Source organism: Oncorhynchus kisutch, linkage group LG14 (genome assembly GCF_002021735.2).
Source record: "Oncorhynchus kisutch isolate 150728-3 linkage group LG14, Okis_V2, whole genome shotgun sequence".
NCBI lineage: Eukaryota > Metazoa > Chordata > Actinopteri > Salmoniformes > Salmonidae > Oncorhynchus > Oncorhynchus kisutch.
In genome coordinates this window covers 81,247,576-81,273,277 of record NC_034187.2, presented here as the reverse complement: position 1 = coordinate 81,273,277, position 25,702 = coordinate 81,247,576, and the positions used below count along the sequence as shown (strand labels likewise).

At 45.2% G+C, this 25,702-nt stretch overlaps 1 protein-coding gene across 1 annotated transcript in view; it reads right to left on the bottom strand.

Annotated features, from left to right (window-relative positions):
- Positions 1-25,702, bottom strand: part of LOC109875904 (gamma-aminobutyric acid type B receptor subunit 1-like) — a 328,979-nt gene that overhangs the window by 255,771 nt on the left and 47,506 nt on the right. The window contains exon 2 of the mRNA XM_031789059.1: positions 3,850-3,933. Within this exon, the coding sequence (XP_031644919.1) occupies positions 3,850-3,925 (76 nt within the window). The 5' untranslated portion in view covers positions 3,926-3,933. The remainder of the gene's footprint in view (positions 1-3,849; positions 3,934-25,702) is intronic.

The window sequence follows — 25,702 nt, the reverse complement described above, 5'->3', positions numbered from 1 at the left end:
TTGTTTTTACAGGGTGTATAACAGGGTATATAACAGGGTGTATAACAGTATATAACAGGGTGTATAACAGGGTATATAACAGGGTGTACACCCATTACAATAAGGCCTGGCCATTTCTGTTTGTTTTTACAGGGTGTATAACAGGGTGTATAACAGGATGTATAACAGGGTGTATAACTGGGTATATAACAGGGTGTATAACAGGGTGTATAACAGGGTATATAACAGGGTGTACACCCATTACAATAAGGCCTGGCCATTTCTGTTTGTTTTTACAGGGTGTATAACAGGGTGTATAACAGGATGTATAACAGGGTGTATAACAGGGTATATAACAGGGTGTACACCCATTACAATAAGGCCTGGCCATTTCTGTTTGTTTTTACCATATTTATTTTACCTTTATTTAACTAGGCAAGTCAGTTTCTATAAGAGCACATAACAGGGTGTACAACAGTAAATAACAGGGTATATAACATGGTGTATAACATTACACAAGGGTGTATAACATTGTATTAAAACAGTAAATAACAGGGTGTATAACATTGTATTACAACAGTAAATAACAGGGTATATAACATGGTGTATAACAGGGTGTATAACAGGGTGTATAACAGTATATAACAGGGTACATAACATGGTGTATAACAGGGTGTATAACAGGGTATAACAGTATATAACAGGGTGTATAACAGGGTATATAACTGGGTGTATAACAGGGTATATAACAGGGTGTATAACAGGGTATATAACAGGGTGTATAACAGGGGGTATATAACAGGGTATATAACAGTATATAACAGGGTGTATAACAGTATATAACAGGGTGTATAACAGGGGGTATAACAGGGGGTGTATAACAGTATATAACAGGGGGTGTATAACAGTATATAACAGGGGGTGTATAACAGTATATAACAGGGTATATAACAGTGTATAACAGGGTATATAACAGTGTATAACAGGGTGTGTAACAGGGGGTATAACAGTATATAACAGGGTGTATAACAGTATATAACAGGGTGTATAACAGGGTATATAACAGTATAGAACAGGGTGTATAACAGTATAGAACAGGGTGTATAACAGTATAGAACAGGGTGTATAACAGTATATAACAGTGTGTATAACAGTATAGAACAGGGTGTATAACAGTATAGAACAGGGTGTATAACAGTATAGAACAGGGGGTATAACAGTATATAACAGGTTGTATAACAGTATATAACAGGGTATATAACAGTATATAACAGGGTATATAACAGTGTATAACAGGGTATATAACAGTGTATAACAGGGTATATAACAGTGTATAACAGGGTATATAACAGTGTATAACAGGGTATATAACAGGGTGTCACACCCTGACCATAGAGAGACTCCGGGGTTCGCAACCAAGACGCAAGCACGAGAGGCAGCCCCAAATCTTTTTTGGGCGGGGGCACACACCCCAGTTTCCAGACCAGAGCCAACTTCCCTCCCTCGCTTTAAGGAGCGGGGGACCGTTCAGGCACCATGTTATGCGGTGATACAGTGCGTTTCCAGTGCGCCTTCACAGCCCAGTGCGTCCTGTGCCAGCGCCCCACACTTGCCGGGCTAAAGTGAGCATCCAGCCAGGACGGGTTGTGCCAGCTCTACGCTCCAGGCCTCCACTGCGTCTCCACCGTCCAGTATGTCCTGTGCCTCCTCCCCGCTCTCGCCCTGAGGTGCGTGTCATCAGCCTGGTGCCACCTGTACCGGTCCCACACATCAGGCCTCCAGTTTGCCTCCACAGTCCAGAGCTTCCGGCGACAGTCCGGGAACCTCCTGAGACGGTTTGGCGGTCCGGAAACCTCCTGAGACGGTCTGCGGTCCGGAGCCTCCAGCGACGGTCTGCAGTCCAGAGCCTCCAGCGACGGTCTGCAGTCCAGAGCCTCCAGCGACGGTCTGCAGTCCAGAGCCTCCAGCGACGGTCTGCAGTCCAGAGCCTTCAGCGACGGTCTGCAGTCCAGAGCCTTCAGCGACGGTCTGCAGTCCAGAGCCTTCAGCGACGGTCTGCAGTCCAGAGCCTTCAGCGACGGTCTGCAGTCCAGAGCCTTCAGCGACGGTCTGCAGTCCAGAGCCTTCAGCGACGGTCTGCAGTCCAGAGCCTTCAGCGACGGTCTGCAGTCCAGAGCCTTCAGCGACGGTCTGCAGTCCAGAGCCTTCAGCGACGGTCTGCAGTCCAGAGCCTTCAGCGACGGTCTGCAGTCCAGAGCCTTCAGCGACGGTCTGCAGTCCAGAGCCTTCAGCAGGGGTTCTCGCCCCGCACCGGAGCCGCCCCCCCCCCGACGGTGAACAGCTGATAAATAGCTGTTTATCTTTGTCTCTGATTGGGGATCATATTTAGGCAGCCATTTCCTTATTTGAGATTTGTGGGATCTTGACTATGTCTACAGTTAGTTGCCTGTGTGCACACCAGTAGCTTCACGTTTCGTTTGTGCTTGTTTGTTTTGTTTGGTGAGTTTCTATTCATTAAAATATGTGGAACTCTACGCACACTGCGCCTTGGTCTACCCATTTCGACGAGCGTGACACAAGGGGTATGTAACAGGGTATATAACATAGTGTATAACAGTATATAACAGTATATAACAGTATATAACAGGGTATATAACAGGGGATATGTAACAGGGTGTAAAACAGTATAACAGGGGGTGTGTAACAGGGTATATAACAGTATATAACAGGGGGTATGTAACAGGGTATATAACAGTATATAACAGGGTATATAACAGGGGGTATGTAACAGGGTATATAACAGGGGGTATATAACAGGGTATATAACAGGGGGTATGTAACAGGGTGTATAACAGTATATAACAGGGTATATAACAGTATATAACAGGGTATATAACAGGGTATATAACAGGGTATATAACAGGGTATATAACAGGGGTATGTAACAGGGTGTATAACAGTATATAACAGGGTATATAACAGTATATAACAGGGTATATAACAGTATATAACAGTATATAACAGTATATAACAGGGGGTGTGTAACAGGGTATATAACAGTATGTAACAGGGTATATAACAGTATATAACATGGTACATAACTTTAGTGTCATACCACTATAACAGAGTGTATAACAGTATATAACAGGGGGTGTGTAACAGGGTATATAACAGTATGTAACAGGGTATATAACAGTATATAACATGGTACATAACTTTAGTGTCATACCACTATAACAGAGTGTATAACAAGCGACGGCTGTTCACAGCAAATGTCCATTCGTGTTATGGCACCGCTCTTTCGTTTGTGGTCGATTGGTTTTTAACCCTGGGGTTTAGTCTAGCCTGCCATGCCTTCACTGTTGGAAGTGGCTTGAAATGGTGGCTGGCTGTCTCTGGTAATAGTCTACATCCCAAATGGCACCCTATTCCCTACATAGGACTCTGAACAAAAGTAGTGCACTATGTGAATTGGGTGTCATTTGGGACACAGAGGTGGTCTCAGGAGCAGTCACAGTGGTTTTTGTGCCAATGTGCTGACTGATCTGGTTGATGACAAAGGAGTCCATACATATGAACAATACCAATACAAAGGAGTCCATACATATGAACAATACCAATACAAAGGAGTCCATACATATGAACAATACCAATACAAAGGAGTCCATACATATGAACAATACCAATACATGCAAACTAAGCCATCAAAACAGAGGGAGGAACTGCGACCATTGCAGAGATAAAGTACCATGCATACACACACACATACAAGCACACACACACACAGTCACTCACACACACACACACACACAGTCACTCACACACACACGTCAAAGACACACATTTAAATGAAAGCAAAAAATTCATTACCCGCAGTTGTATTGTGTTTGGCCGCCGTGAGGAAGGGGAACACCAAGACAATTAAACTAAGTAATGACAGGGCCATCCCTCCACCTGCGGAAAGAAGAGGGGAGGTGGAGAGATATTAAGAACGGGGGGAGGAGAGAGAGCGTTACATTGAAGATGGATAATACAAAGAGACAGAGAGAGACCAAGAGGTGGAGGGTAAGAGAAAGGAAGGGAGGGAGAATGGAAGAGAGAGAGAATATGGCAGAGAGAGAGAAGAGAGAGAAAGGATTTGAGAGAGAATTCTCCATGCGGGGAGAGAGAAAGAGAGAGAGAGAGAGAGAGACCGACAGAGACGAGAGGGAGAGAGCAAGGGAGAGAGCGAGAGCGAAAGAGACTCAGATAGCAACAAACGATCCCACAAATTCAGAGGGGGGAGACAGATAGAGAAAGAGAGGAGGGGGAGAGAGAGATGGTGAGAGAGAGAGAGAGATGGTGAGGTATAATAAAAGAGAGCTAGATGTTACATAAATATAATCACTAATGAACAAAGAACCTTGGTGGGTGTTCCATCTAACTACAGTCACTGTCTCTGTCTTTGTTATTTCATTAGTTTGAATGGCATCAGTAGTATGGTTCCAGTCCATTTCCTCCACTACTACAACCTACTGTAGTGACTGTCCAGTCACCACTTACCTAAACTCTCGCGGACAGAATATGAGCATCTGACAAATTACCCAAGATTTTAGTTCTGAGTTAACCACTTACCCAGTGTATGGGCATGCATCAACCCAGTGCCAGTCCCATTCCCATTCCCAATCCCAGTGCCAGTCACCTGTTTTCCGGGCCTCTGGCAAGTTTCGATTGGGGTGCCACAGGGTTCAATTCTCGGGCCAACTCATTTCTCTGTATTGTATCAATGATGTCGCTCTTGCTGCTGGTGATTCTCTGATCCACCTCTACGCAGATGACACCATTCTGTATACTTCTGGCCCTTCTTTGGACACTGTGTTAACTAACCTCCAGACGAGATTCAATGCCATACAACTCTCCTTCCGTGGCCTCCAATTGCTCCTAAAAGCAAGTAAATCTAAATACATGCTCTTCAACCGATCGCTGCCCGCACCTGCCTGCCCGTCTAGCATCACTACTCTGGACAATTCTGACTTAGGTATTTGTAGTTGTCCACATATTCTAGGTGTCTGGTGAGACTGTAAACTGTCCTTCCAGACTCACATTTAGCATCTCCAATCCACAATTAAGTCTAGAATCGGCTACCTATTTCGCAACAAAGCATTCTTCACTCATGCTGCCAAACATACCCTCGTAAAACTGACTATCCGACCGATCCTTGACTTCGGGGATGTCATTTACAAAATAGCCTCCAACATTGGATGCAGTCTATCACAGTGCCATCCGTTTTGTCACCAAAGCCCCATATACTACCCACCACTGCGACCTGTACACTCTCGTTGGCTGGCCCTAGCTTCATATTCGTCGCCAAACCCACTGGCTCCAGGTCATCTATAAGTCTTTGCAAGGTAAAGCCCCACCTTATCTCAACTCACTGGTCACCATAGCAGCACCCACCCGTAGCACGCGCTCCGGCAGGTATATCTCACTGGTCATCCCCAAAGCCAATTCCTCCTTTGGTTGTCTTTCCTTCCAGTTCTCTGCTGCCCATGACTGGATCGAATTGCAAAAATCACTAAAGCTGGAGTCTTATATCTCCCTCACTAACTTTAAGCATCAGCTGTCAGAGCAGCTTACCAATCATTGCACCTGTACACAGCCCATCTGTAAATAACCCACCCAACTACCTCATCCCCATATTGTTGTTTATTTTTCTGCTCCTTTGCACCCCAGTATCTCTACCTGCACATTTATCACTCCAGTGTTAATTGCTAAATTGTATTCTTTTCGCCACCATGGCCTATTTATTGCCTTATCTCCTTACTTCATTTGCACACACTGTATACAGATTTTTCTATTGTGTTATTGACTGTACGTTTGTTTGTGTAGCTGTGTTGTTTGTGTCGCACTGCTTTGCTTTATCTTGGCCAGGTCGCAGTTGTAAATGAGAACTTGTTCTCAACTAGCCTACCTGGTTAAATAAAAGTGTTCTCAACTAGCCTACTTGGTTAAATAAAGGTGTTCTCAACTAGCCTACCTGGTTAAATAAAGGTGTTCTCAACTAGCCTACTTGGTTAAATAAAGGTGTTCTCAACTAGCCTACTTGGTTAAATAAAGGTGTTCTCCACTAGCCTACCTGGTTAAATAAAGGTGTTCTCAACTAGCCTACTTGGTTAAATAAAGGTGTTCTCAACTAGCCTACCCGGTTAAATAAAGGTGTTCTCAACTAGCCTACCCGGTTAAATAAAGGTGTTCTCAACTAGCCTACCCGGTTAAATAAAGGTGAAACAAAAACAAAAAAAATAATTCCCAGTCTCAATCCTGTTCCCAGTCCCAGACCCAGTTCCAGTCCCAGACCCAGTCCCATTCCCAGACCCAGTCCCATTCCCAGGCCCAGTCCCCAGGCCCAGTCCCGTTCCCAGGCCCAGTCCCCAGGCCCAGTCCTGTTCCCAGTCCCAGACCCAGTCCCAGTCCCCAGGCCCAGTCCCCAGGCCCAGTCCCAGGCCCAGTCCCGTTCCCAGGCCCAGTCCCCAGGCCCAGTCCCGTTCCCAGACCCAGTCCCCAGGCCCAGTCCCGTTCCCAGACCCAGTCAGGTTCACAGACCCAGTCAGGTTCACAGACCCAGTCCTGTTCCCAGACCCAGTCAGGTTCACAGACCCAGTCAGGTTCACAGACCCAGACCCAGTCCCAGACCCAGTCCCAGTCCTGTTCCCAGACCCAGTCAGGTTCCCAGACCCAGTCAGGTTCCCAGACCCAGTCCTGTTCCCAAACCCAGTCAGGTTCACAGACCCAGTCAGGTTCACAGACCCAGTCCCAGTCCTGTTCCCAGACCCAGTCCCATTCCCAGACCCAGACCCGTTCCCAGTCCCAGTCCCAGACCCAGTCCCATTCCCAGACCCAGTCCCATTCCCAGGCCCAGTCCCCAGGCCCAGTCCCGTTCCCAGGCCCAGTCCTGTTCCCAGTCCCAGACCCAGTCCCAGTCCCCAGGCCCAGTCCCCAGGCCCAGTCCCGTTCCCAGTCCCAGGCCCAGTCCCGTTCCCAGGCCCAGTCCCGTTCCCAGACCCAGTCAGGTTCACAGACCCAGTCAGGTTCACAGACCCAGTCAGGTTCACAGACCCAGTCCCAGACCCAGTCCCAGTCCTGTTCCCAGACCCAGTCAGGTTCCCAGACCCAGTCAGGTTCCCAGACCCAGTCCTGTTCCCAGACCCAGTCAGGTTCACAGACCCAGTCAGGTTCACAGACCCAGTCAGGTTCACAGACCCAGTCCCAGTCCTGTTCCCAGACCCAGTCCCATTCCCAGACCCAGACCCGTTCCCAGACCCAGTCCCGTTCCCAGACCCAGTCCCGTTCCCAGACCCAGTCCTGTTCACAGACCAAGTCCCAGACCCGTTCCCAGACCCAGTCCTGTTCCCAGACCCAGTCCTGTTCCCAGACCCAGTCCCAGACCCAGTCCTGTTCACAGACCCAGTCAGGTTCACAGACCCAGTCAGGTTCACAGACCCAGTTCTGTTCACAGACCAAGTCCCAGACCCGTTCCCAGACCCAGACCCGTTCCCAGACCCAGTCCCGTTCCCAGACCCGTTCCCAGTCCCAGACCCAGTCCCGTTCCCAGACCCAGACCCGTTCCCAGACCCAGTCCTGTTCACAGACCCAGTCAGGTTCACAGACCCAGACCCAGTCCCAGTCCCGTTCCCAGACCCAGTCCCAGTCCCGTTCCCAGACCCAGTCCCAGTCCTGTTCCCAGACCCAGTCCTGTTCCCAGACCCAGACCCGTTCCCAGTCCTGTTCCCAGACCCAGTCAGGTTCACAGACCCAGTCCCAGACCCAGACCCGTTCCCAGACCCAGTCCTGTTCCCAGACCCAGACCCGTTCCCAGTCCTGTTCCCAGACCCAGTCAGGTTCACAGACCCGTTCCCAGTCCCAGACCCGTTCCCAGACCCAGTCCCGTTCCCAGACCCAGTCCTGTTCACAGACCAAGTCCCAGACCCGTTCCCAGACCCAGTCCCAGTCCTGTTCCCAGACCCAGTCCTGTTCCCAGACCCAGACCCGTTCCCAGTCCCAGACCCAGTCCTGTTCCCAGACCCAGTCAGGTTCACAGACCCAGTCCTGTTCACAGACCAAGTCCCAGACCCAGTCCAGTTCCCAGACCCAGTCCAGTTCCCAGACCCAGTCCAGTTCCCAGACCCAGTCCTGTTCACAGACCAAGTCCCAGACCCAGACCCGTTCCCAGTCCCAGACCCAGTCCCGTTCCCAGACCCAGTCCTGTTCCCAGGCCCAGTCCCCAGGCCCAGTCCCGTTCCCAGACCCAGTCCCAGGCCCAGTCCCGTTCCCAGGCCCAGTCCCCAGGCCCAGTCCCATTCCCAGACCCAGTCAGGTTCACAGACCCAGTCAGGTTCACAGACCCAGTCCTGTTCCCAGATCCAGTCAGGTTCACAGACCCAGTCCTGTTCCCAGATCCAGTCAGGTTCACAGACCCAGTCAGGTTCACAGACCCAGTCCTGTTCCCAGATCCAGTCAGGTTCACAGACCCAGTCAGGTTCACAGACCCAGACCCAGTCCCAGACCCAGTCCCAGTCCCAGACCCAGTCCTGTTCCCAGACCCAGTCAGGTTCCCAGACCCAGTCAGGTTCCCAGACCCAGTCAGGTTCCCAGACCCAGTCCTGTTCCCAGACCCAGTCAGGTTCACAGACCCAGTCAGGTTCACAGACCCAGTCCTGTTCACAGACCCAGTCCCAGACCCAGTCCTGTTCCCAGACCCAGTCCCATTCCCAGACCCAGACCCAGTCCCGTTCCCAGACCCAGTCCCGTTCCCAGACCCAGTCCCGTTCCCAGACCCAGTCCTGTTCACAGACCCAGTCCTGTTCACAGACCAAGTCCCAGACCTGTTCCCAGACCCAGTCCTGTTTCCAGACCCAGTCCTGTTCCCAGACCCAGTCCTGTTCCCGTTCCCAGTCCCAGACCCAGTCCTGTTCACAGACCCAGTCAGGTTCACAGACCCAGTCAGGTTCACAGACCCAGTTCTGTTCACAGACCAAGTCCCAGACCCAGAACCGTTCCCAGACCCAGTCCCAGTCCTGTTCCCAGACCCAGTCCCGTTCCCAGACCCAGACCCGTTCCCAGACCCAGTCCTGTTCACAGACCCAGTCAGGTTCACAGACCCAGTCCCAGACCCAGACCTGTTCCCAGACCCAGTCCCGTTCCCAGACCCAGTCCCAGTCCTGTTCCCAGACCCAGACCCGTTCCCAGTCCTGTTCCCAGACCCAGTCAGGTTCACAGACCCAGTCCCAGACCCAGACCTAGTCCTGTTCCCAGACCCAGTCCCAGACCCGTTCCCAGACCCAGTCCCGTTCCCAGACCCAGTCCTGTTCACAGACCAAGTCCCAGACCCGTTCCCAGACCCAGTCCCAGTCCTGTTCCCAGACCCAGTCCTGTTCCCAGACCCAGTCCTGTTCCCAGACCCAGACCCGTTCCCGTTCCCAGTCCCAGACCCAGTCCTGTTCCCAGACCCAGTCAGGTTCACAGACCCAGTCCTGTTCACAGACCAAGTCCCAGACCCAGTCCAGTTCCCAGACCCAGTCCTGTTCACAGACCCAGTCAGGTTCACAGACCCAGTCCCAGACCCAGACCTGTTCCCAGACCCAGTCCCGTTCCCAGACCCAGTCCCAGTCCTGTTCCCAGACCCAGACCCGTTCCCAGTCCTGTTCCCAGACCCAGTCAGGTTCACAGACCCAGTCCCAGACCCAGACCTGTTCCCAGACCCAGTCCCGTTCCCAGACCCGTTCCCAGTCCCGTTCCCAGACCCAGTCCCGTTCCCAGACCCAGTCCTGTTCACAGACCAAGTCCCAGACCCGTTCCCAGACCCAGTCCCAGTCCTGTTCCCAGACCCAGTCCTGTTCCCAGACCCAGTCCTGTTCCCAGACCCAGTCCTGTTCCCGTTCCCAGTCCCAGACCCAGTCCTGTTCCCAGACCCAGTCAGGTTCACAGACCCAGTCCTGTTCACAGACCAAGTCCCAGACCCGTTCCCAGTCCCAGACCCAGTCCCGTTCCCAGTCCCAGACCCAGTCCCAATACCAGTCCCAGACCCAGACCCTGTCATTTCATTAGTTTGAATGATCTGAATAGTATGCTGGTCCTATTCCTTACTGTTACCGCCCAGTGACTCACCACCAGCCCAGTATATACGAAGGCATCGACCCAGCCCTAGTCTGAAATAGGGCTAAATTAGCAATATATCAATGCACCACTAACGCTTGCTTGCTTTGCATGGTGCCAGCCAGCGAGCCAGCGAGCCAGAGAGCAGGGAGACCAGCAGGGTGACCAGCTAGCCAGCTAGCCAGCTAGCCAGAGAGCCAGCCAGCCAGAGAGCCAGCCAGCCAGCCAGAGAGCCAGCCAGCCAGAGAACCAGCTAGCCAGAGAGCCAGACAGCCAGCCAGCCAGAGAGCCAGCCAGAGAGTAGGCCAGACAGACAGCCAGCCAGAGAACCAGCCAGTCAGCCAGACAGCTAGAGAGCCAGCCAGTCAGAGAGCCAGCCAGCCAGAGAACCAGCCAGTCAGCCAGACAGCTAGAGAGCCAGACAGCTAGAGAGCCAGCCAGTCAGAGAGCCAGCCAGCCAGAGAACCAGCCAGCCAGAGAACCAGCCAGTCAGCCAGACAGCTAGAGAGCCAGCCAGTCAGAGAGCCAGCCAGCCAGAGAGCCAGCCAGCCAGAGAGCGCAGGCTTATTTAGGTGCACTTCATCCAGTGCTTTTGAGGGGGAGGCTGCGTCTGCAATGATACACCAATTCTTTATACTTTTGACCAGGGCCCATAGGGAATAAGGTGGCATTTGGGACATGGCCTCGATGAAAGCGGAGAAGTGGAGGTATAAGAGAGTGAATGTAAAAGTGTTTTGTTAAGCGTTGCCCAGCCCAACAACAGGACTGACACAATTAAAGACTCAAAAACACCACCGAAGCCAACCGTTGGGAAACGAAATGCGAGGAGGGCACCATCAACAGCTATAGTGAATCTGCATCTGTTCAAAATTACACCCTATTCCTACGTAGTGCACTACTTATGATCGGAGCCATGGCCAAAAGTAGTGCACTATATAGTAAGTAGGGTAAAAATTGGGACGAAGCCTGTCACAACAGAGACCAGATGCTTCATATTAAAATGTGCCAAACACTTACAGATAATCGCTGTGCATATCAACCAATCCTGGCACGCCCACCACAGGTATATCTCTCCTAACCCTTTGCATGCCACCGCGATATGTTCCCCCACAGTCCCGAGTACTTTTCCTGTGTTTATATATATATATCCACACTATGAGGTTGGAATAGTAGTATGACCTTTTAGTGTAAGAGCTGTTTTGAAAAGACCACCTGACATTTCTGTGTGCATTAGGTGGGATAGAGTTCTGGCCAACCATGGTGAAATCTCAATGGAATAAATGTGCTAATAGACCAATAAGAGCTCATTTTCAGTTTTCCCCTCCCCATTCCCAGACAGCTCGAGTAAATTGCCTTGACTAAGAAATCACAATCAGGTACTTAATTGTTACCCAGAAATGATTTGATATTCAGATAAAAATGGCTGCACTGGACCTTTAATGGAATTTTATTCAATATATTAATTTTATTCAATGGCTTTTTCATTTACGATCAGCTCATCAATCAGCCATGAAATGACAATGAATGGATCTGGACACATTATTTTCTTGAACTGTACAGGTGGGAGTCGCTCCTTTGCTACAGGCAGGAAAATAAATCGTGTTGCAACAGGAAATTAGAATTATTATGTGGATTAAACATAATGAACGGACATTTTTGTAGGGGTTGGTACATTTTTCTTAATGGATTATCAAATCTGAAACTTCTAAATGGAAATTACAAAGATCAAAAGCCTTTTTAAACCTCAAATAAACTACAACCTTTCCTGCATTGCACGAAAGTTCTCTTACAACAGGGTGATCAAATTAAGATCCTACATCTGTACATGTGTGAAGGACCCTTTGGAACAGAGCTGTGACAGTTAAAAGCCCATGGCTGAGTCGCAAATGGCACCCTATTGACCTAAATAGTGCACTATGGGGCCCTGGTCAAAACTGCTCTGCAGCATGAACAGTAACTACTGTTCATAGAGGCATGAAGACAGCTAGGACTCTCTCTCTCTCTCTCAATAATATTAAACAGTGCTATTAAAAAATATAGATCAATAAATTATATAAATAACAAAAATAAAATGGGAGCAGTGAATAATAATAATAATAGGAAAATATAATAATAGGGACAATAATATATCTACTAATACTACCACATCTACCACCATTACCACTACTACTACTTCTAGATTTATCACTACTGCTACTGCTACTACCACTACCGCTACCACCACTACCGCTACCACCACTACCACTACCATTACTACAATTACCGCTGCTACCATTACCGCTATTACCGCTACTACCACTACTACCGCTACCACCACTACCACCATTACTGCTACTACCACTACCGCTACTACCACTACCGCTACCACCACTACTGCTACCACCACTACCGCTACCACCATTACCGCTACCACTACCACCATTACTGCTACTACCACTACCGCTACCACCATTACTGCTACTACCACTACCGCTACCACCATTACTGCTACTACCACTACCGCTACCACCACTACCGCTACCACCGCTACCATTACCGCTACCACCATTCCCGCTACCACCATTACCACTACCACCACTACCGCTACCACCACTACCACTACGGCTACCACCACTACGGCTACCACCACTACCGCTACCACCACTACCACTACCACCACTACCGCTACTACCATTACTAGTACTTCTAGCTTTATCACTACTACTACCATTACCGCTACTACCGCTACCACCATTCCCGCTACCACCATTACCACTACCACCACTACCACTACCACCATTACCACCACTACCGCTACCACCATTACCACCACTACCATTACCACCACTACCGCTACCACCATTACCGCTACCACCACTACCGCCACCACCACTACCACCATTACCGCTACCACCACTACCACTACTACCATTACTAGTACTTCTAGCTTTATTATTACTACTACTACCATTACCCCCACTACCATTACCACTACCACCATTACCACCACTACCACCATTACTTCTACCGCTACTACCATTACCGCTACCACCACTACCATTACCACTACCACCATTACCACCACTACCGCTACCACCATTACCATTACTAGTACTTCTAGCTTTATCACTACTACTACCACCATTACCACTACCACCACTACCATTACCACGACCACCATTACCGCTACCACCATTACTTCTACCGCTACTACCATTACCACTACTACCACTACTACTACTTCTAGCTTTATCACAACTACTACCACCACTACCGCCACTACCGCTACCACCACTACCATTACCGCTACCACCACTACCATTACCACCACTACCATTACCACCACTACCACTACCGCTACCACCATTAATGCTGCCACCATTACCGCTACCACCATTACCGCTACTACCACTTCTAGCTTTATCACTACTACTACCACCACTACCAATACCACCATTATCACTACTACCATTACCACTACTACCATTACCGCTATCACCACGACCGCTACCACCACGACCGCTACTAGCACTACCATTACTGCTACTACCACTACCATTACCGCTATTACCATTACCGCTACTACCACTACTATTACTACCATTACCGCTACCACCATTACCGCTACCACCATTGCCGCTACCACCATTGCCGCTACCACCACTACCGCTACTACAATTACCGCTAGTACCATTACCGTTAGTACCACCATTACAACTGCTACCACCATTACAACTACTACTATTATCACTACCACCATTATCACTACCGCTACTACCATTATCACTACCACTACTACCATTATCACTACTACTACTATTACCATTACAACCACCACCATTATCACTACCACTACTACCATTATCACTACTACTACCACCATTCCCACCACTACCATTACCACTACCTACTATCCATACTACAACTACTGTTATTACCACCCCTACTACCACTAAACTACTACTATTATTACCACCCCTACTACCACTAAACTACTACTGTTATTATCCAGTTTCAACTGACCTGAGCCCTAGGACCATGCCCCAGGACTACCTGACATGATGACTCCTTGCTGTCCCCAGTCCACCTGGCCATGCTGCTGCTCCAGTTTCAACTTCCACCTGACTGTGCTGCTGCTCCAGTTTCAACTGTTCTGCCTTATTATTATTCGACCATGCTGGTCATTTATGAACATTTGAACATCTTGGCCATGTTCTGTTATAATCTCCACCCGGCACAGCCAGAAGAGGACTGGCCACCCCACATAGCCTGGTTCCTCTCTAGGTTTCTTCCTAGGTATTGGCCTTTCTAGGGAGTTTTTCCTAGCCACCGTGCTTCTACACCTGCATTGCTTGCTGTTTGGGGTTTTAGGCTGGGTTTCTGTACAGCACTTTGAGATATCAGCTGATGTACGAAGGGCTATATAAATACATTTGATTTGATCACCCCTACTACCCGTATAAACTACTACTGTTATTATCACCCCTACTACTACTACTGTTATTATCACCCTACTACTACTACTACTGTTATTATCACCCCTACTACCTGTACTACTACTGTTATTATCACCCCTACTACCTGTACTACTACTGTTATTATCACCCCTACTACCTGTACTACTACTGTTATTATCACCCCTACTACCTGTACTACTACTGTTATTATCACCCCTACTACCTGTACTACTACTGTTATTATCACCCCTACTACCTGTACTACTACTGTTATTACCACCCCTACTACCTGTACTACTACTGTTATTATCACCCCTACTACCTGTACTACTACTGTTATTATCACCCCTACTACCTGTACTACTACTGTTATTATCACCCCTACTACCTGTACTACTACTGTTATTATCACCCCTACTACCTGTACTACTACTGTTATTATCACCCTACTACCTGTACTACTACTGTTATTATCACCCCTACTACCTGTACTACTACTGTGTATTATCACCAATACTACCTGTACTACTATACTGTTATTATCACCCCCTACTACCTGTACTACTACTGTTTATTATCACCCCTACTACCTGTACTACTACTGTTATTATCACCCCTACTACTGTACTACTATGTTATTATCACCCCTACTACTGTACTACTACTGTTATTATCACCCCTACTACCTGTACTACTACTGTTATTATCACCCCTACTACCTGTACTACTACTGTTATTATCACCCCTACTACCTGTACTACTACTGTTATTATCACCCCTACTACCTGTACTACTACTGTTATTATCACCCTACTACCTGTACTACTACTGTTATTATCACCCCTAACTACCTGTACTACTACTGTTATTATCACCCCTACTACTACTGTTATTATCACCCCTACTACCTGTACTACTACTGTTATTAATCACCCCTACTACTACTGTTATTATCACCCCTACTACCTGTACTACTACTGTTATTATCACCCCTACTACTGTACTACTACTGTTATTATCACCCCTACTACCTGTACTACTACTGTTATTATCACCCCTACTACCTGTACTACTACTGTTATTATCACCCCTACTACTACTGTTATTATCACCCCTACACCTGTACTACTACTGTTATTATCACCCCTACTACTACTGTTATTATCACCCCTACTACTACTGTTATTATCACCCCTACTACTGTATACTACTGTTATTATCAACCCTACTACTACTGTTTTATCACCCCTACTACCTGTACTACTACTGTTATTATCACCCCTACTACCCTGTACCACTACTGTTATTATCACCCCTACTACCTGTAACTACTACTGTTATTATCACCCCTACTACCACTAAACTACTACTGTTATTATCACCCCTACTACCACTAAACTACTACTGTTATTATCACCCCTACTACCTGTACTACTACTGTTATTATCACCCCTACTACCTGTACTACTACTGTTATTATCACCCCTACTACCTGTACTACTACTGTTATTATCACCCCTACTACCTGTACTACTACTGTTATTATCACCCCTACTACCTGTACTACTACTGTTATTATCACCCCTACTACCTGTACTACTACTGTTATTATCAGCCCCCAAACTTACTACCTGTACTACTACTGTTATTATCACCCCTACTACCTGTACTACTACTGTTATTATCACCCCTACTACCTGTACTACTACTGTTATTATCACCCCTACTACCTGTACTACTACTGTTATTATCACCCCTACTACCTGTACTACTACTGTTATTATCACCCCTACTACCTGTACTACTACTGTTATTATCACCCCTACTACCTGTACTACTACTGTTATTATTCACCCCTACTACCTGTACTACTACTGTTATTATCACCCCTACTACCTGTACTACTACTGTTATTATCACCCCTACTACCACTAACTACTACTGTTATATCACCCCTACTACCTGTACTACTACTGTTATTATCACCCCTACTACTACTGTTATTATCACCCCTACTACTACTGTTATTATCACCCCTACTACCTGGTACCTACTACGGTTATTATCAACCCCCTTACTAACCGATAAACTACTACTGTTATTACACCCCCTACTACCTGTACTACTACTGTTATTATCACCCCTACTACCTGTACTACTACTGTTATTATCACCCCTACTACCTACTACTACTGTTATTATGCAACCCCTAGCTACCTGTACTACTACTGTTATGTATACACCCCTCTACCTTGTACTACTATTCCTGTTCAATTAATCCGCCCCCTACTACCCTGTTACTACCTACTGTTATTATCACCCCTACATACTACTGTTATTATCACCCCTACTACTACTGTTATTATCACCCCTACTACCTGTACTACTACTGTTATTATCACCCCTACTACCATTAAACTACTACTGTTATTATCACCCCTACTACCTGTACTACTACTGTTATTATCACCCTACTACCTGTACTACTACTGTTATTATCACCCCTACTACCTGTACTACTACTGTTATTATCACCCCTACTACTACTGTTATTATCACCCCTACTACTACTGTTATTATCACCCCTACTACCTGTACTACTACTGTTATTATCACCCCTACTACCTGTACTACTACTGTTATTATCACCCCTACTACCTGTACTACTACTGTTATTATCACCCCTACTACCTGTACTACTACTGTTATTATCACCCCTACTACCTGTACTACTACTGTTATTATCACCCCTACTACCTGTACTACTACTGTTATTATCACCCCTACTACCACTAAACTACTACTGTTATTATCACCCCTACTACCACTAAACTACTACTGTTATTATCACCCCTACTACCACTAAACTACTACTGTTATTATCACCCCTACTACCACTAAACTACTACTGTTATTATCACCCCTACTACCACTAAACTACTATTGTTATTATCACCCCTACTACCTGTACTACTACTGTTATTATCACCCCTACTACCTGTACTACTACTGTTATTATCACCCCTATACCTGTACTACTACTGTTATTATCACCCATACTACCTGTACTACTACTGTTATTATCACCCCTACTACCTGTACTACTACTGTTATTATCACCCCTACTACCTGTACTACTACTGTTATTATCACCCCTACTACCTGTACTACTGTTATTATCACCCCTACTACCTGTACTACTATGTATTATCACCCTACTACCTGTACTACTACTGTTATTATCACCCCTACTACCTGTACTACTACTGTTATTATCACCCCTACTACCTGTACTACTACTGTTATTATCACCCCTACTACCTGTACTACTACTGTTATTATCACCCGACCGTACCCTATACCTGTACTACTACTGTTATTGATCACCCCTACTACCTGTACTACTACTGTTATTATCACCCCTACTACCCTGTACTACTACTGTTTATTATCACCCCTACTACCTGTACTACTACTGTTATTATCACCCCTACTACCTGTACTACTACTGTTATTATCACCCCTACTACCACTAAACTACTACGTGTTATTATCACCCCTACTACTGTACTACTACTGTTATTATCACCCCTACTACTACTGTTATTATCACCCCTACTACTACTGTTATTATCACCCCTACTACCTGTACTACTACTGTTATTATCACCCCTACTACTACTGGTTATTATCACCCCTACTACCTGTACTACTACTGTTATTATCACCCCACTACTACTGTTTATCACCCCTACTAACTGTACTACTAACTGTTATTACACCCATACTACCATTAAACTACTACTGTTATTATCACCCCCTACTACCTGACTACTACTGTTATTATCACCCCTACTACCTGTACTACTACTGGTTATTATCACCCCTACTACCTGTACTACTACTGTTATTATCACCCCTACTACCACTAAACTACTACTGTTTATTACCACCCCTACTACCACTAAACTACTACTGTTATTACCACCCTTACTACCACTAAACTACTACTGTTATTATCACCCCTACTACCACTAAACTACTACTGCTATTATCACCTCTACTACCTATACTACTACTACTACTGTTATTACCACTAAACTACTAGTGTTATTATCACCCCTACTACCAATAACTACTACTGCTATTATCACCTCTACTACCCATACTACTACTACTACTACTGTTATTATCACCCCTACTACCCCGTATAAACTACTACTGTTATTACCACCCCCTACTACCACTAAACTACTACTGTTATTACCACCCCTACTACCACTAAACTACTACTGTTATTATCACCCCTACTACCACTAAACTACTACTGTTATTATCACCCCTACTACCACTAAACTACTACTGTTATTATCAACCCTACTACCCGTATAAACTACTACTGTTATTATTACCCATACTACCACTAAACTACTACTGTTATTATCACCCCTACTACCACTAAACTACTACTGTTATTATCACCCCAACTACCACTAAACTACTACTGTTATTATCACCCCTACTACCACTAAACTACTACTGTTATTACCACCCCTACTACCACTAAACTACTACTGTTATTATCACCCCTACTACCACTAAACTACTACTGTTATTATCCAGTTTCAACTGACCTGAGCCCTAGGACCATGCCCAGGACTACCTGACATGATGACTCCTTGCTGTCCCCAGTCCACCTGGCCATGCTGCTGCTCCAGGTTTCAACTTCCACCTGACTGTGCTGCTGCTCCAGTTTCAACTGTTCTGCCTTATTATTATTCGACCATGCTGGTCATTTATGAACATTTGAACATCTTGGCCATGTTCTGTTATAATCTCCACCCGGCACACGCCAGAAGAGGACTGGCCACCCCACATAGCCTGGTTCCTCTCTAGGTTTCTTCCTAGGTATTGGCCTTTCTAGGGAGTTTTTCCTAAGCCACCGTGCTTCTACACCTGCATTGCTTGCTGTTTGGGGTTTTAGGCTGGGTTTCTGTACAGCACTTTGAGATATCAGCTGATGTACGAAGGGCTATATAAATACATTTGATTTGATCACCCCTACTACCCGTATAAACTACTACTGTTATTATCACCCCTACTACTACTACTGTATTATCACACCCCTACTACTACTACTACTGTTATTATCACCCCTACTACCTGTACTACTACTGTTATTATCACCCCTACTACCTGTACTACTACTGTTATTATCACCCCCTACTACCTGTACTACTACTGTTATGATCACCCCTACTACCTGTACTACTACTGTTACTTATCACCCCTACTACCTGTACTACTACTGTTATTATCACCCCTACTACCTGTACTACTACTGTTATTATCACCCCTACTACCTGTACTACTACTGTTATATCACCCCTACTACCTTGGTACTACTACTGTTATTATCCACCCCCTACTACCTGTACTAACTACTGTTATTATCACCCTACTACCTGTACTACTACTGTTATTATCACCCACCCCTACTACCGTGTATCTACTACCGGTTATTAATCACCCCTACTACCTGTTACGACTACTGTTATTAGCACACCCCTACTACCTGTACTTACTACTGTTATTACCAACCACCCCTACACTCACTAACTACTACTGTTATTACCACCCCTACTACCACTAAACTACTACTGTTATTATCACCCCTACTACCACTAAACTACTACTGTTATTATCCAGTTTCAACTGACCTGAGCCCTAGGACCATGCCCCAGGACTACCTGACATGATGACTCCTTGCTGTCCCCAGTCCACCTGGCCATGCTGCTGCTCCAGTTTCAACTTCCACCTGACTGTGCTGCTGCTTCCAGTTTCAACTGTTCTGCCTTATTATTATTCGACCATGCTGGTCATTTATGAACATTTGACATCTTGGCCATGTTCTGTTATAATCTCCCACCCGGCACAGCCAGAAGAGGACTGGCCACCCCACATAGCCTGGTTCCTCTCTAGGTTTCTTCCTAGGTATTGGCCTTTCTAGGGAGTTTTTTCCTAGCCACCGTGCTTCTACACCTGCATTGCTTGCGTTTGGGGTTTTAGGCTGGGTTTCTGTACAGCACTTTGAGATATCAGCTGATTGTACGAAGGGCTATATAAATACATTTGATTTGATCACCCCTACTACCCGTATAAACTACTACTGTTATTATCACCCCTACTACTACTACTACTGTTATTATCACCCCTACTACTACTACTACTGTTATTATCACCCCTACTACCTGTACTACTACTGTTATTATCACCCCTACTACCTGTACTACTACTGTTATTATCACCCCTACTACCTGTACTACTACTGTTATTATCACCCCTACTACCTGTACTACTACTGTTATTATCACCCCTACTACCTGTACTACTACTGTTATTATCACCCCTACTACCTGTACTACTACTGTTATTATCACCCCTACTACCTGTACTACTACTGTTATTATCACCCCTACTACCTGTACTACTACTGTTATTATCACCCCTACTACCTGTACTACTACTGTTATTATCACCCCTACTACCTGTACTACTACTGTTATTATCACCCCTACTACCTGTACTACTACTGTTATTATCACCCCTACTACCTGTACTACTACTGTTATTATCACCCCTACTACCTGTACTACTACTGTTATTATCACCCCTACTACCTGTACTACTACTGTTATTATCACCCCTACTACCTGTACTACTACTGTTATTATCACCCCTACTACCTGTACTACTACTGTTATTATCACCCCTACTACCTGTACTACTACTGTTATTATCACCCCTACTACTACTGTTATTATCACCCCTACTACCTGTACTACTACTGTTATTATCACCCCTACTACTACTGTTATTATCACCCCTACTACCTGTACTACTACTGTTATTATCACCCCTACTACCTGTACTACTACTGTTATTATCACCCCTACTACCTGTACTACTACTGTTATTATCACCCCTACTACCTGTACTACTACTGTTATTATCACCCCTACTACCTGTACTACTACTGTTATTATCACCCCTACTACTACTGTTATTATCACCCCTACTACCTGTACTACTACTGTTATTATCACCCCTACTACCTGTACTACTACTGTTATTATCACCCCTACTACTACTGTTATTATCACCCCTACTACTACTGTTATTATCACCCCTACTACCTGTACTACTACTGTTATTATCAACCCTACTACTACTGTTATTATCACCCCTACTACCTGTACTACTACTGTTATTATCACCCCTACTACCTGTACTACTACTGTTATTATCACCCCTACTACCTGTACTACTACTGTTATTATCACCCCTACTACCTGTACTACTACTGTTATTATCACCCCTACTACCTGTACTACTACTGTTATTATCACCCCTACTACCTGTACTACTACTGTTATTATCACCCCTACTACCACTAAACTACTACTGTTATTATCACCCCTACTACCTGTACTACTACTGTTATTATCACCCCTACTACCTGTACTACTACTGTTATTATCACCCCTACTACCTGTACTACTACTGTTATTATCACCCCTACTACCTGTACTACTACTGTTATTATCACCCCTACTACCTGTACTACTACTGTTATTATCACCCCTACTACCTGTACTACTACTGTTATTATCACCCCTACTACCTGTACTACTACTGTTATTATCACCCCTACTACCTGTACTACTACTGTTATTATCACCCCTACTACCTGTACTACTACTGTTATTATCACCCCTACTACCTGTACTACTACTGTTATTATCACCCCTACTACCTGTACTACTACTGTTATTATCACCCCTACTACCTGTACTACTACTGTTATTATCACCCCTACTACCACTAAACTACTACTGTTATTATCACCCCTACTACCTGTACTACTACTGTTATTATCACCCCTACTACCTGTACTACTACTGTTATTATCACCCCTACTACCTGTACTACTACTGTTATTATCACCCCTACTACCTGTACTACTACTGTTATTATCACCCCTACTACCTGTACTACTACTGTTATTATCACCCCTACTACCTGTACTACTACTGTTATTATCACCCCTACTACCTGTACTACTACTGTTATTATCACCCCTACTACCTGTACTACTACTGTTATTATCACCCCTACTACCTGTACTACTACTGTTATTATCACCCCTACTACCTGTACTACTACTGTTATTATCACCCCTACTACCTGTACTACTACTGTTATTATCACCCCTACTACCACTACTACTACTGTTATTATCACCCCTACTACCACTAAACTACTACTGTTATTATCACCCCTACTACCTGTACTACTACTGTTATTATCACCCCTACTACCTGTACTACTACTGTTATTATCACCCCTACTACCTGTACTACTACTGTTATTATCACCCCTACTACCTGTACTACTACTGTTATTATCACCCCTACTACCTGTACTACTACTGTTATTATCACCCCTACTACCTGTACTACTACTGTTATTATCACCCCTACTACCTGTACTACTACTGTTATTATCACCCTACTACCTGTACTACTACTGTTATTATCACCCCTACTACCTGTACTACTACTGTTATTATCACCCCTACTACCTGTACTACTACTGTTATTATCACCCCTACTACCTGTACTACTACTGTTATTATCACCCCTACTACCTGTACTACTACTGTTATTATCACCCCTACTACCTGTACTACTACTGTTATTATCACCCCTACTACCTGTACTACTACTGTTATTATCACCCCTACTACCTGTACTACTACTGTTATTATCACCCCTACTACCTGTACTACTACTGTTATTATCACCCCTACTACCTGTACTACTACTGTTATTATCACCCCTACTACCTGTACTACTACTGTTATTATCACCCCTACTACCTGTACTACTACTGTTATTATCACCCCTACTACCTGTACTACTACTGTTATTATCACCCCTACTACCTGTACTACTACTGTTATTATCACCCCTACTACCTGTACTACTACTGTTATTATCACCCCTACTACCTGTACTACTACTGTTATTATCACCCCTACTACCTGTACTACTACTGTTATTATCACCCCTACTACTACTGTTATTATCACCCCTACTACTACTGTTATTATCACCCCTACTACCTGTACTACTACTGTTATTATCACCCCTACTACTACTGTTATTATCACCCCTACTACCTGTACTACTACTGTTATTATCACCCCTACTACCTGTACTACTACTGTTATTATCACCCCTACTACCTGTACTACTACTGTTATTATCACCCCTACTACCTGTACTACTACTGTTATTATCACCCCTACTACCTGTACTACTACTGTTATTATCACCCCTACTACTACTGTTATTATCACCCCTACTACCTGTACTACTACTGTTATTATCACCCCTACTACCTGTACTACTACTGTTATTATCACCCCTACTACTACTGTTATTATCACCCCTACTACTACTGTTATTATCACCCCTACTACCTGTACTACTACTGTTATTATCACCCTACTACTACTGTTATTATCACCCCTACTACCTGTACTACTACTGTTATTATCACCCCTACTACCTGTACTACTACTGTTATTATCACCCCTACTACCTGTACTACTACTGTTATTATCACCCCTACTACCTGTACTACTACTGTTATTATCACCCCTACTACCTGTACTACTACTGTTATTATCACCCCTACTACCACTAAACTACTACTGTTATTATCACCCCTACTACCTGTACTACTACTGTTATTATCACCCCTACTACCTGTACTACTACTGTTATTATCACCCCTACTACCTGTACTACTACTGTTATTATCACCCCTACTACCTGTACTACTACTGTTATTATCACCCCTACTACCTGTACTACTACTGTTATTATCACCCCTACTACCTGTACTACTACTGTTATTATCACCCCTACTACCTGTACTACTACTGTTATTATCACCCCTACTACCTGTACTACTACTGTTATTATCACCCCTACTACCTGTACTACTACTGTTATTATCACCCCTACTACCTGTACTACTACTGTTATTATCACCCCTACTACCTGTACTACTACTGTTATTATCACCCCTACTACCTGTACTACTACTGTTATTATCACCCCTACTACCTGTACTACTACTGTTATTATCACCCCTACTACCTGTACTACTACTGTTATTATCACCCCTACTACCACTAAACTACTACTGTTATTATCACCCCTACTACCTGTACTACTACTGTTATTATCACCCCTACTACTACTGTTATTATCACCCCTACTACTACTGTTATTATCACCCCTACTACCTGTACTACTACTGTTATTATCACCCCTACTACCTGTACTACTACTGTTATTATCACCCCTACTACCTGTACTACTACTGTTATTATCACCCCTACTACCTGTACTACTACTGTTATTATCACCCCTACTACCTGTACTACTACTGTTATTATCACCCCTACTACCTGTACTACTACTGTTATTATCACCCCTACTACTACTGTTATTATCACCCCTACTACTACTGTTATTATCACCCCTACTACCTGTACTACTACTGTTATTATCACCCCTACTACCATTAAACTACTACTGTTATTATCACCCCTACTACCTGTACTACTACTGTTATTATCAACCCTACTACTACTGTTATTATCACCCCTACTACCTGTACTACTACTGTTATTATCACCCCTACTACCTGTACTACTACTGTTATTATCACCCCTACTACCTGTACTACTACTGTTATTATCACCCCTACTACCTACTACTACTGTTATTATCACCCCTACTACCTGTACTACTACTGTTATTATCACCCCTACTACCTGTACTACTACTGTTATTATCACCCCTACTACCTGTACTACTACTGTTATTATCACCCCTACTACCTGTACTACTACTGTTATTATCACCCCTACTACCTGTACTACTACTGTTATTATCACCCCTACTACCTGTACTACTACTGTTATTATCACCCCTACTACCTGTACTACTACTGTTATTATCACCCCTACTACCTGTACTACTACTGTTATTATCACCCCTACTACCTGTACTACT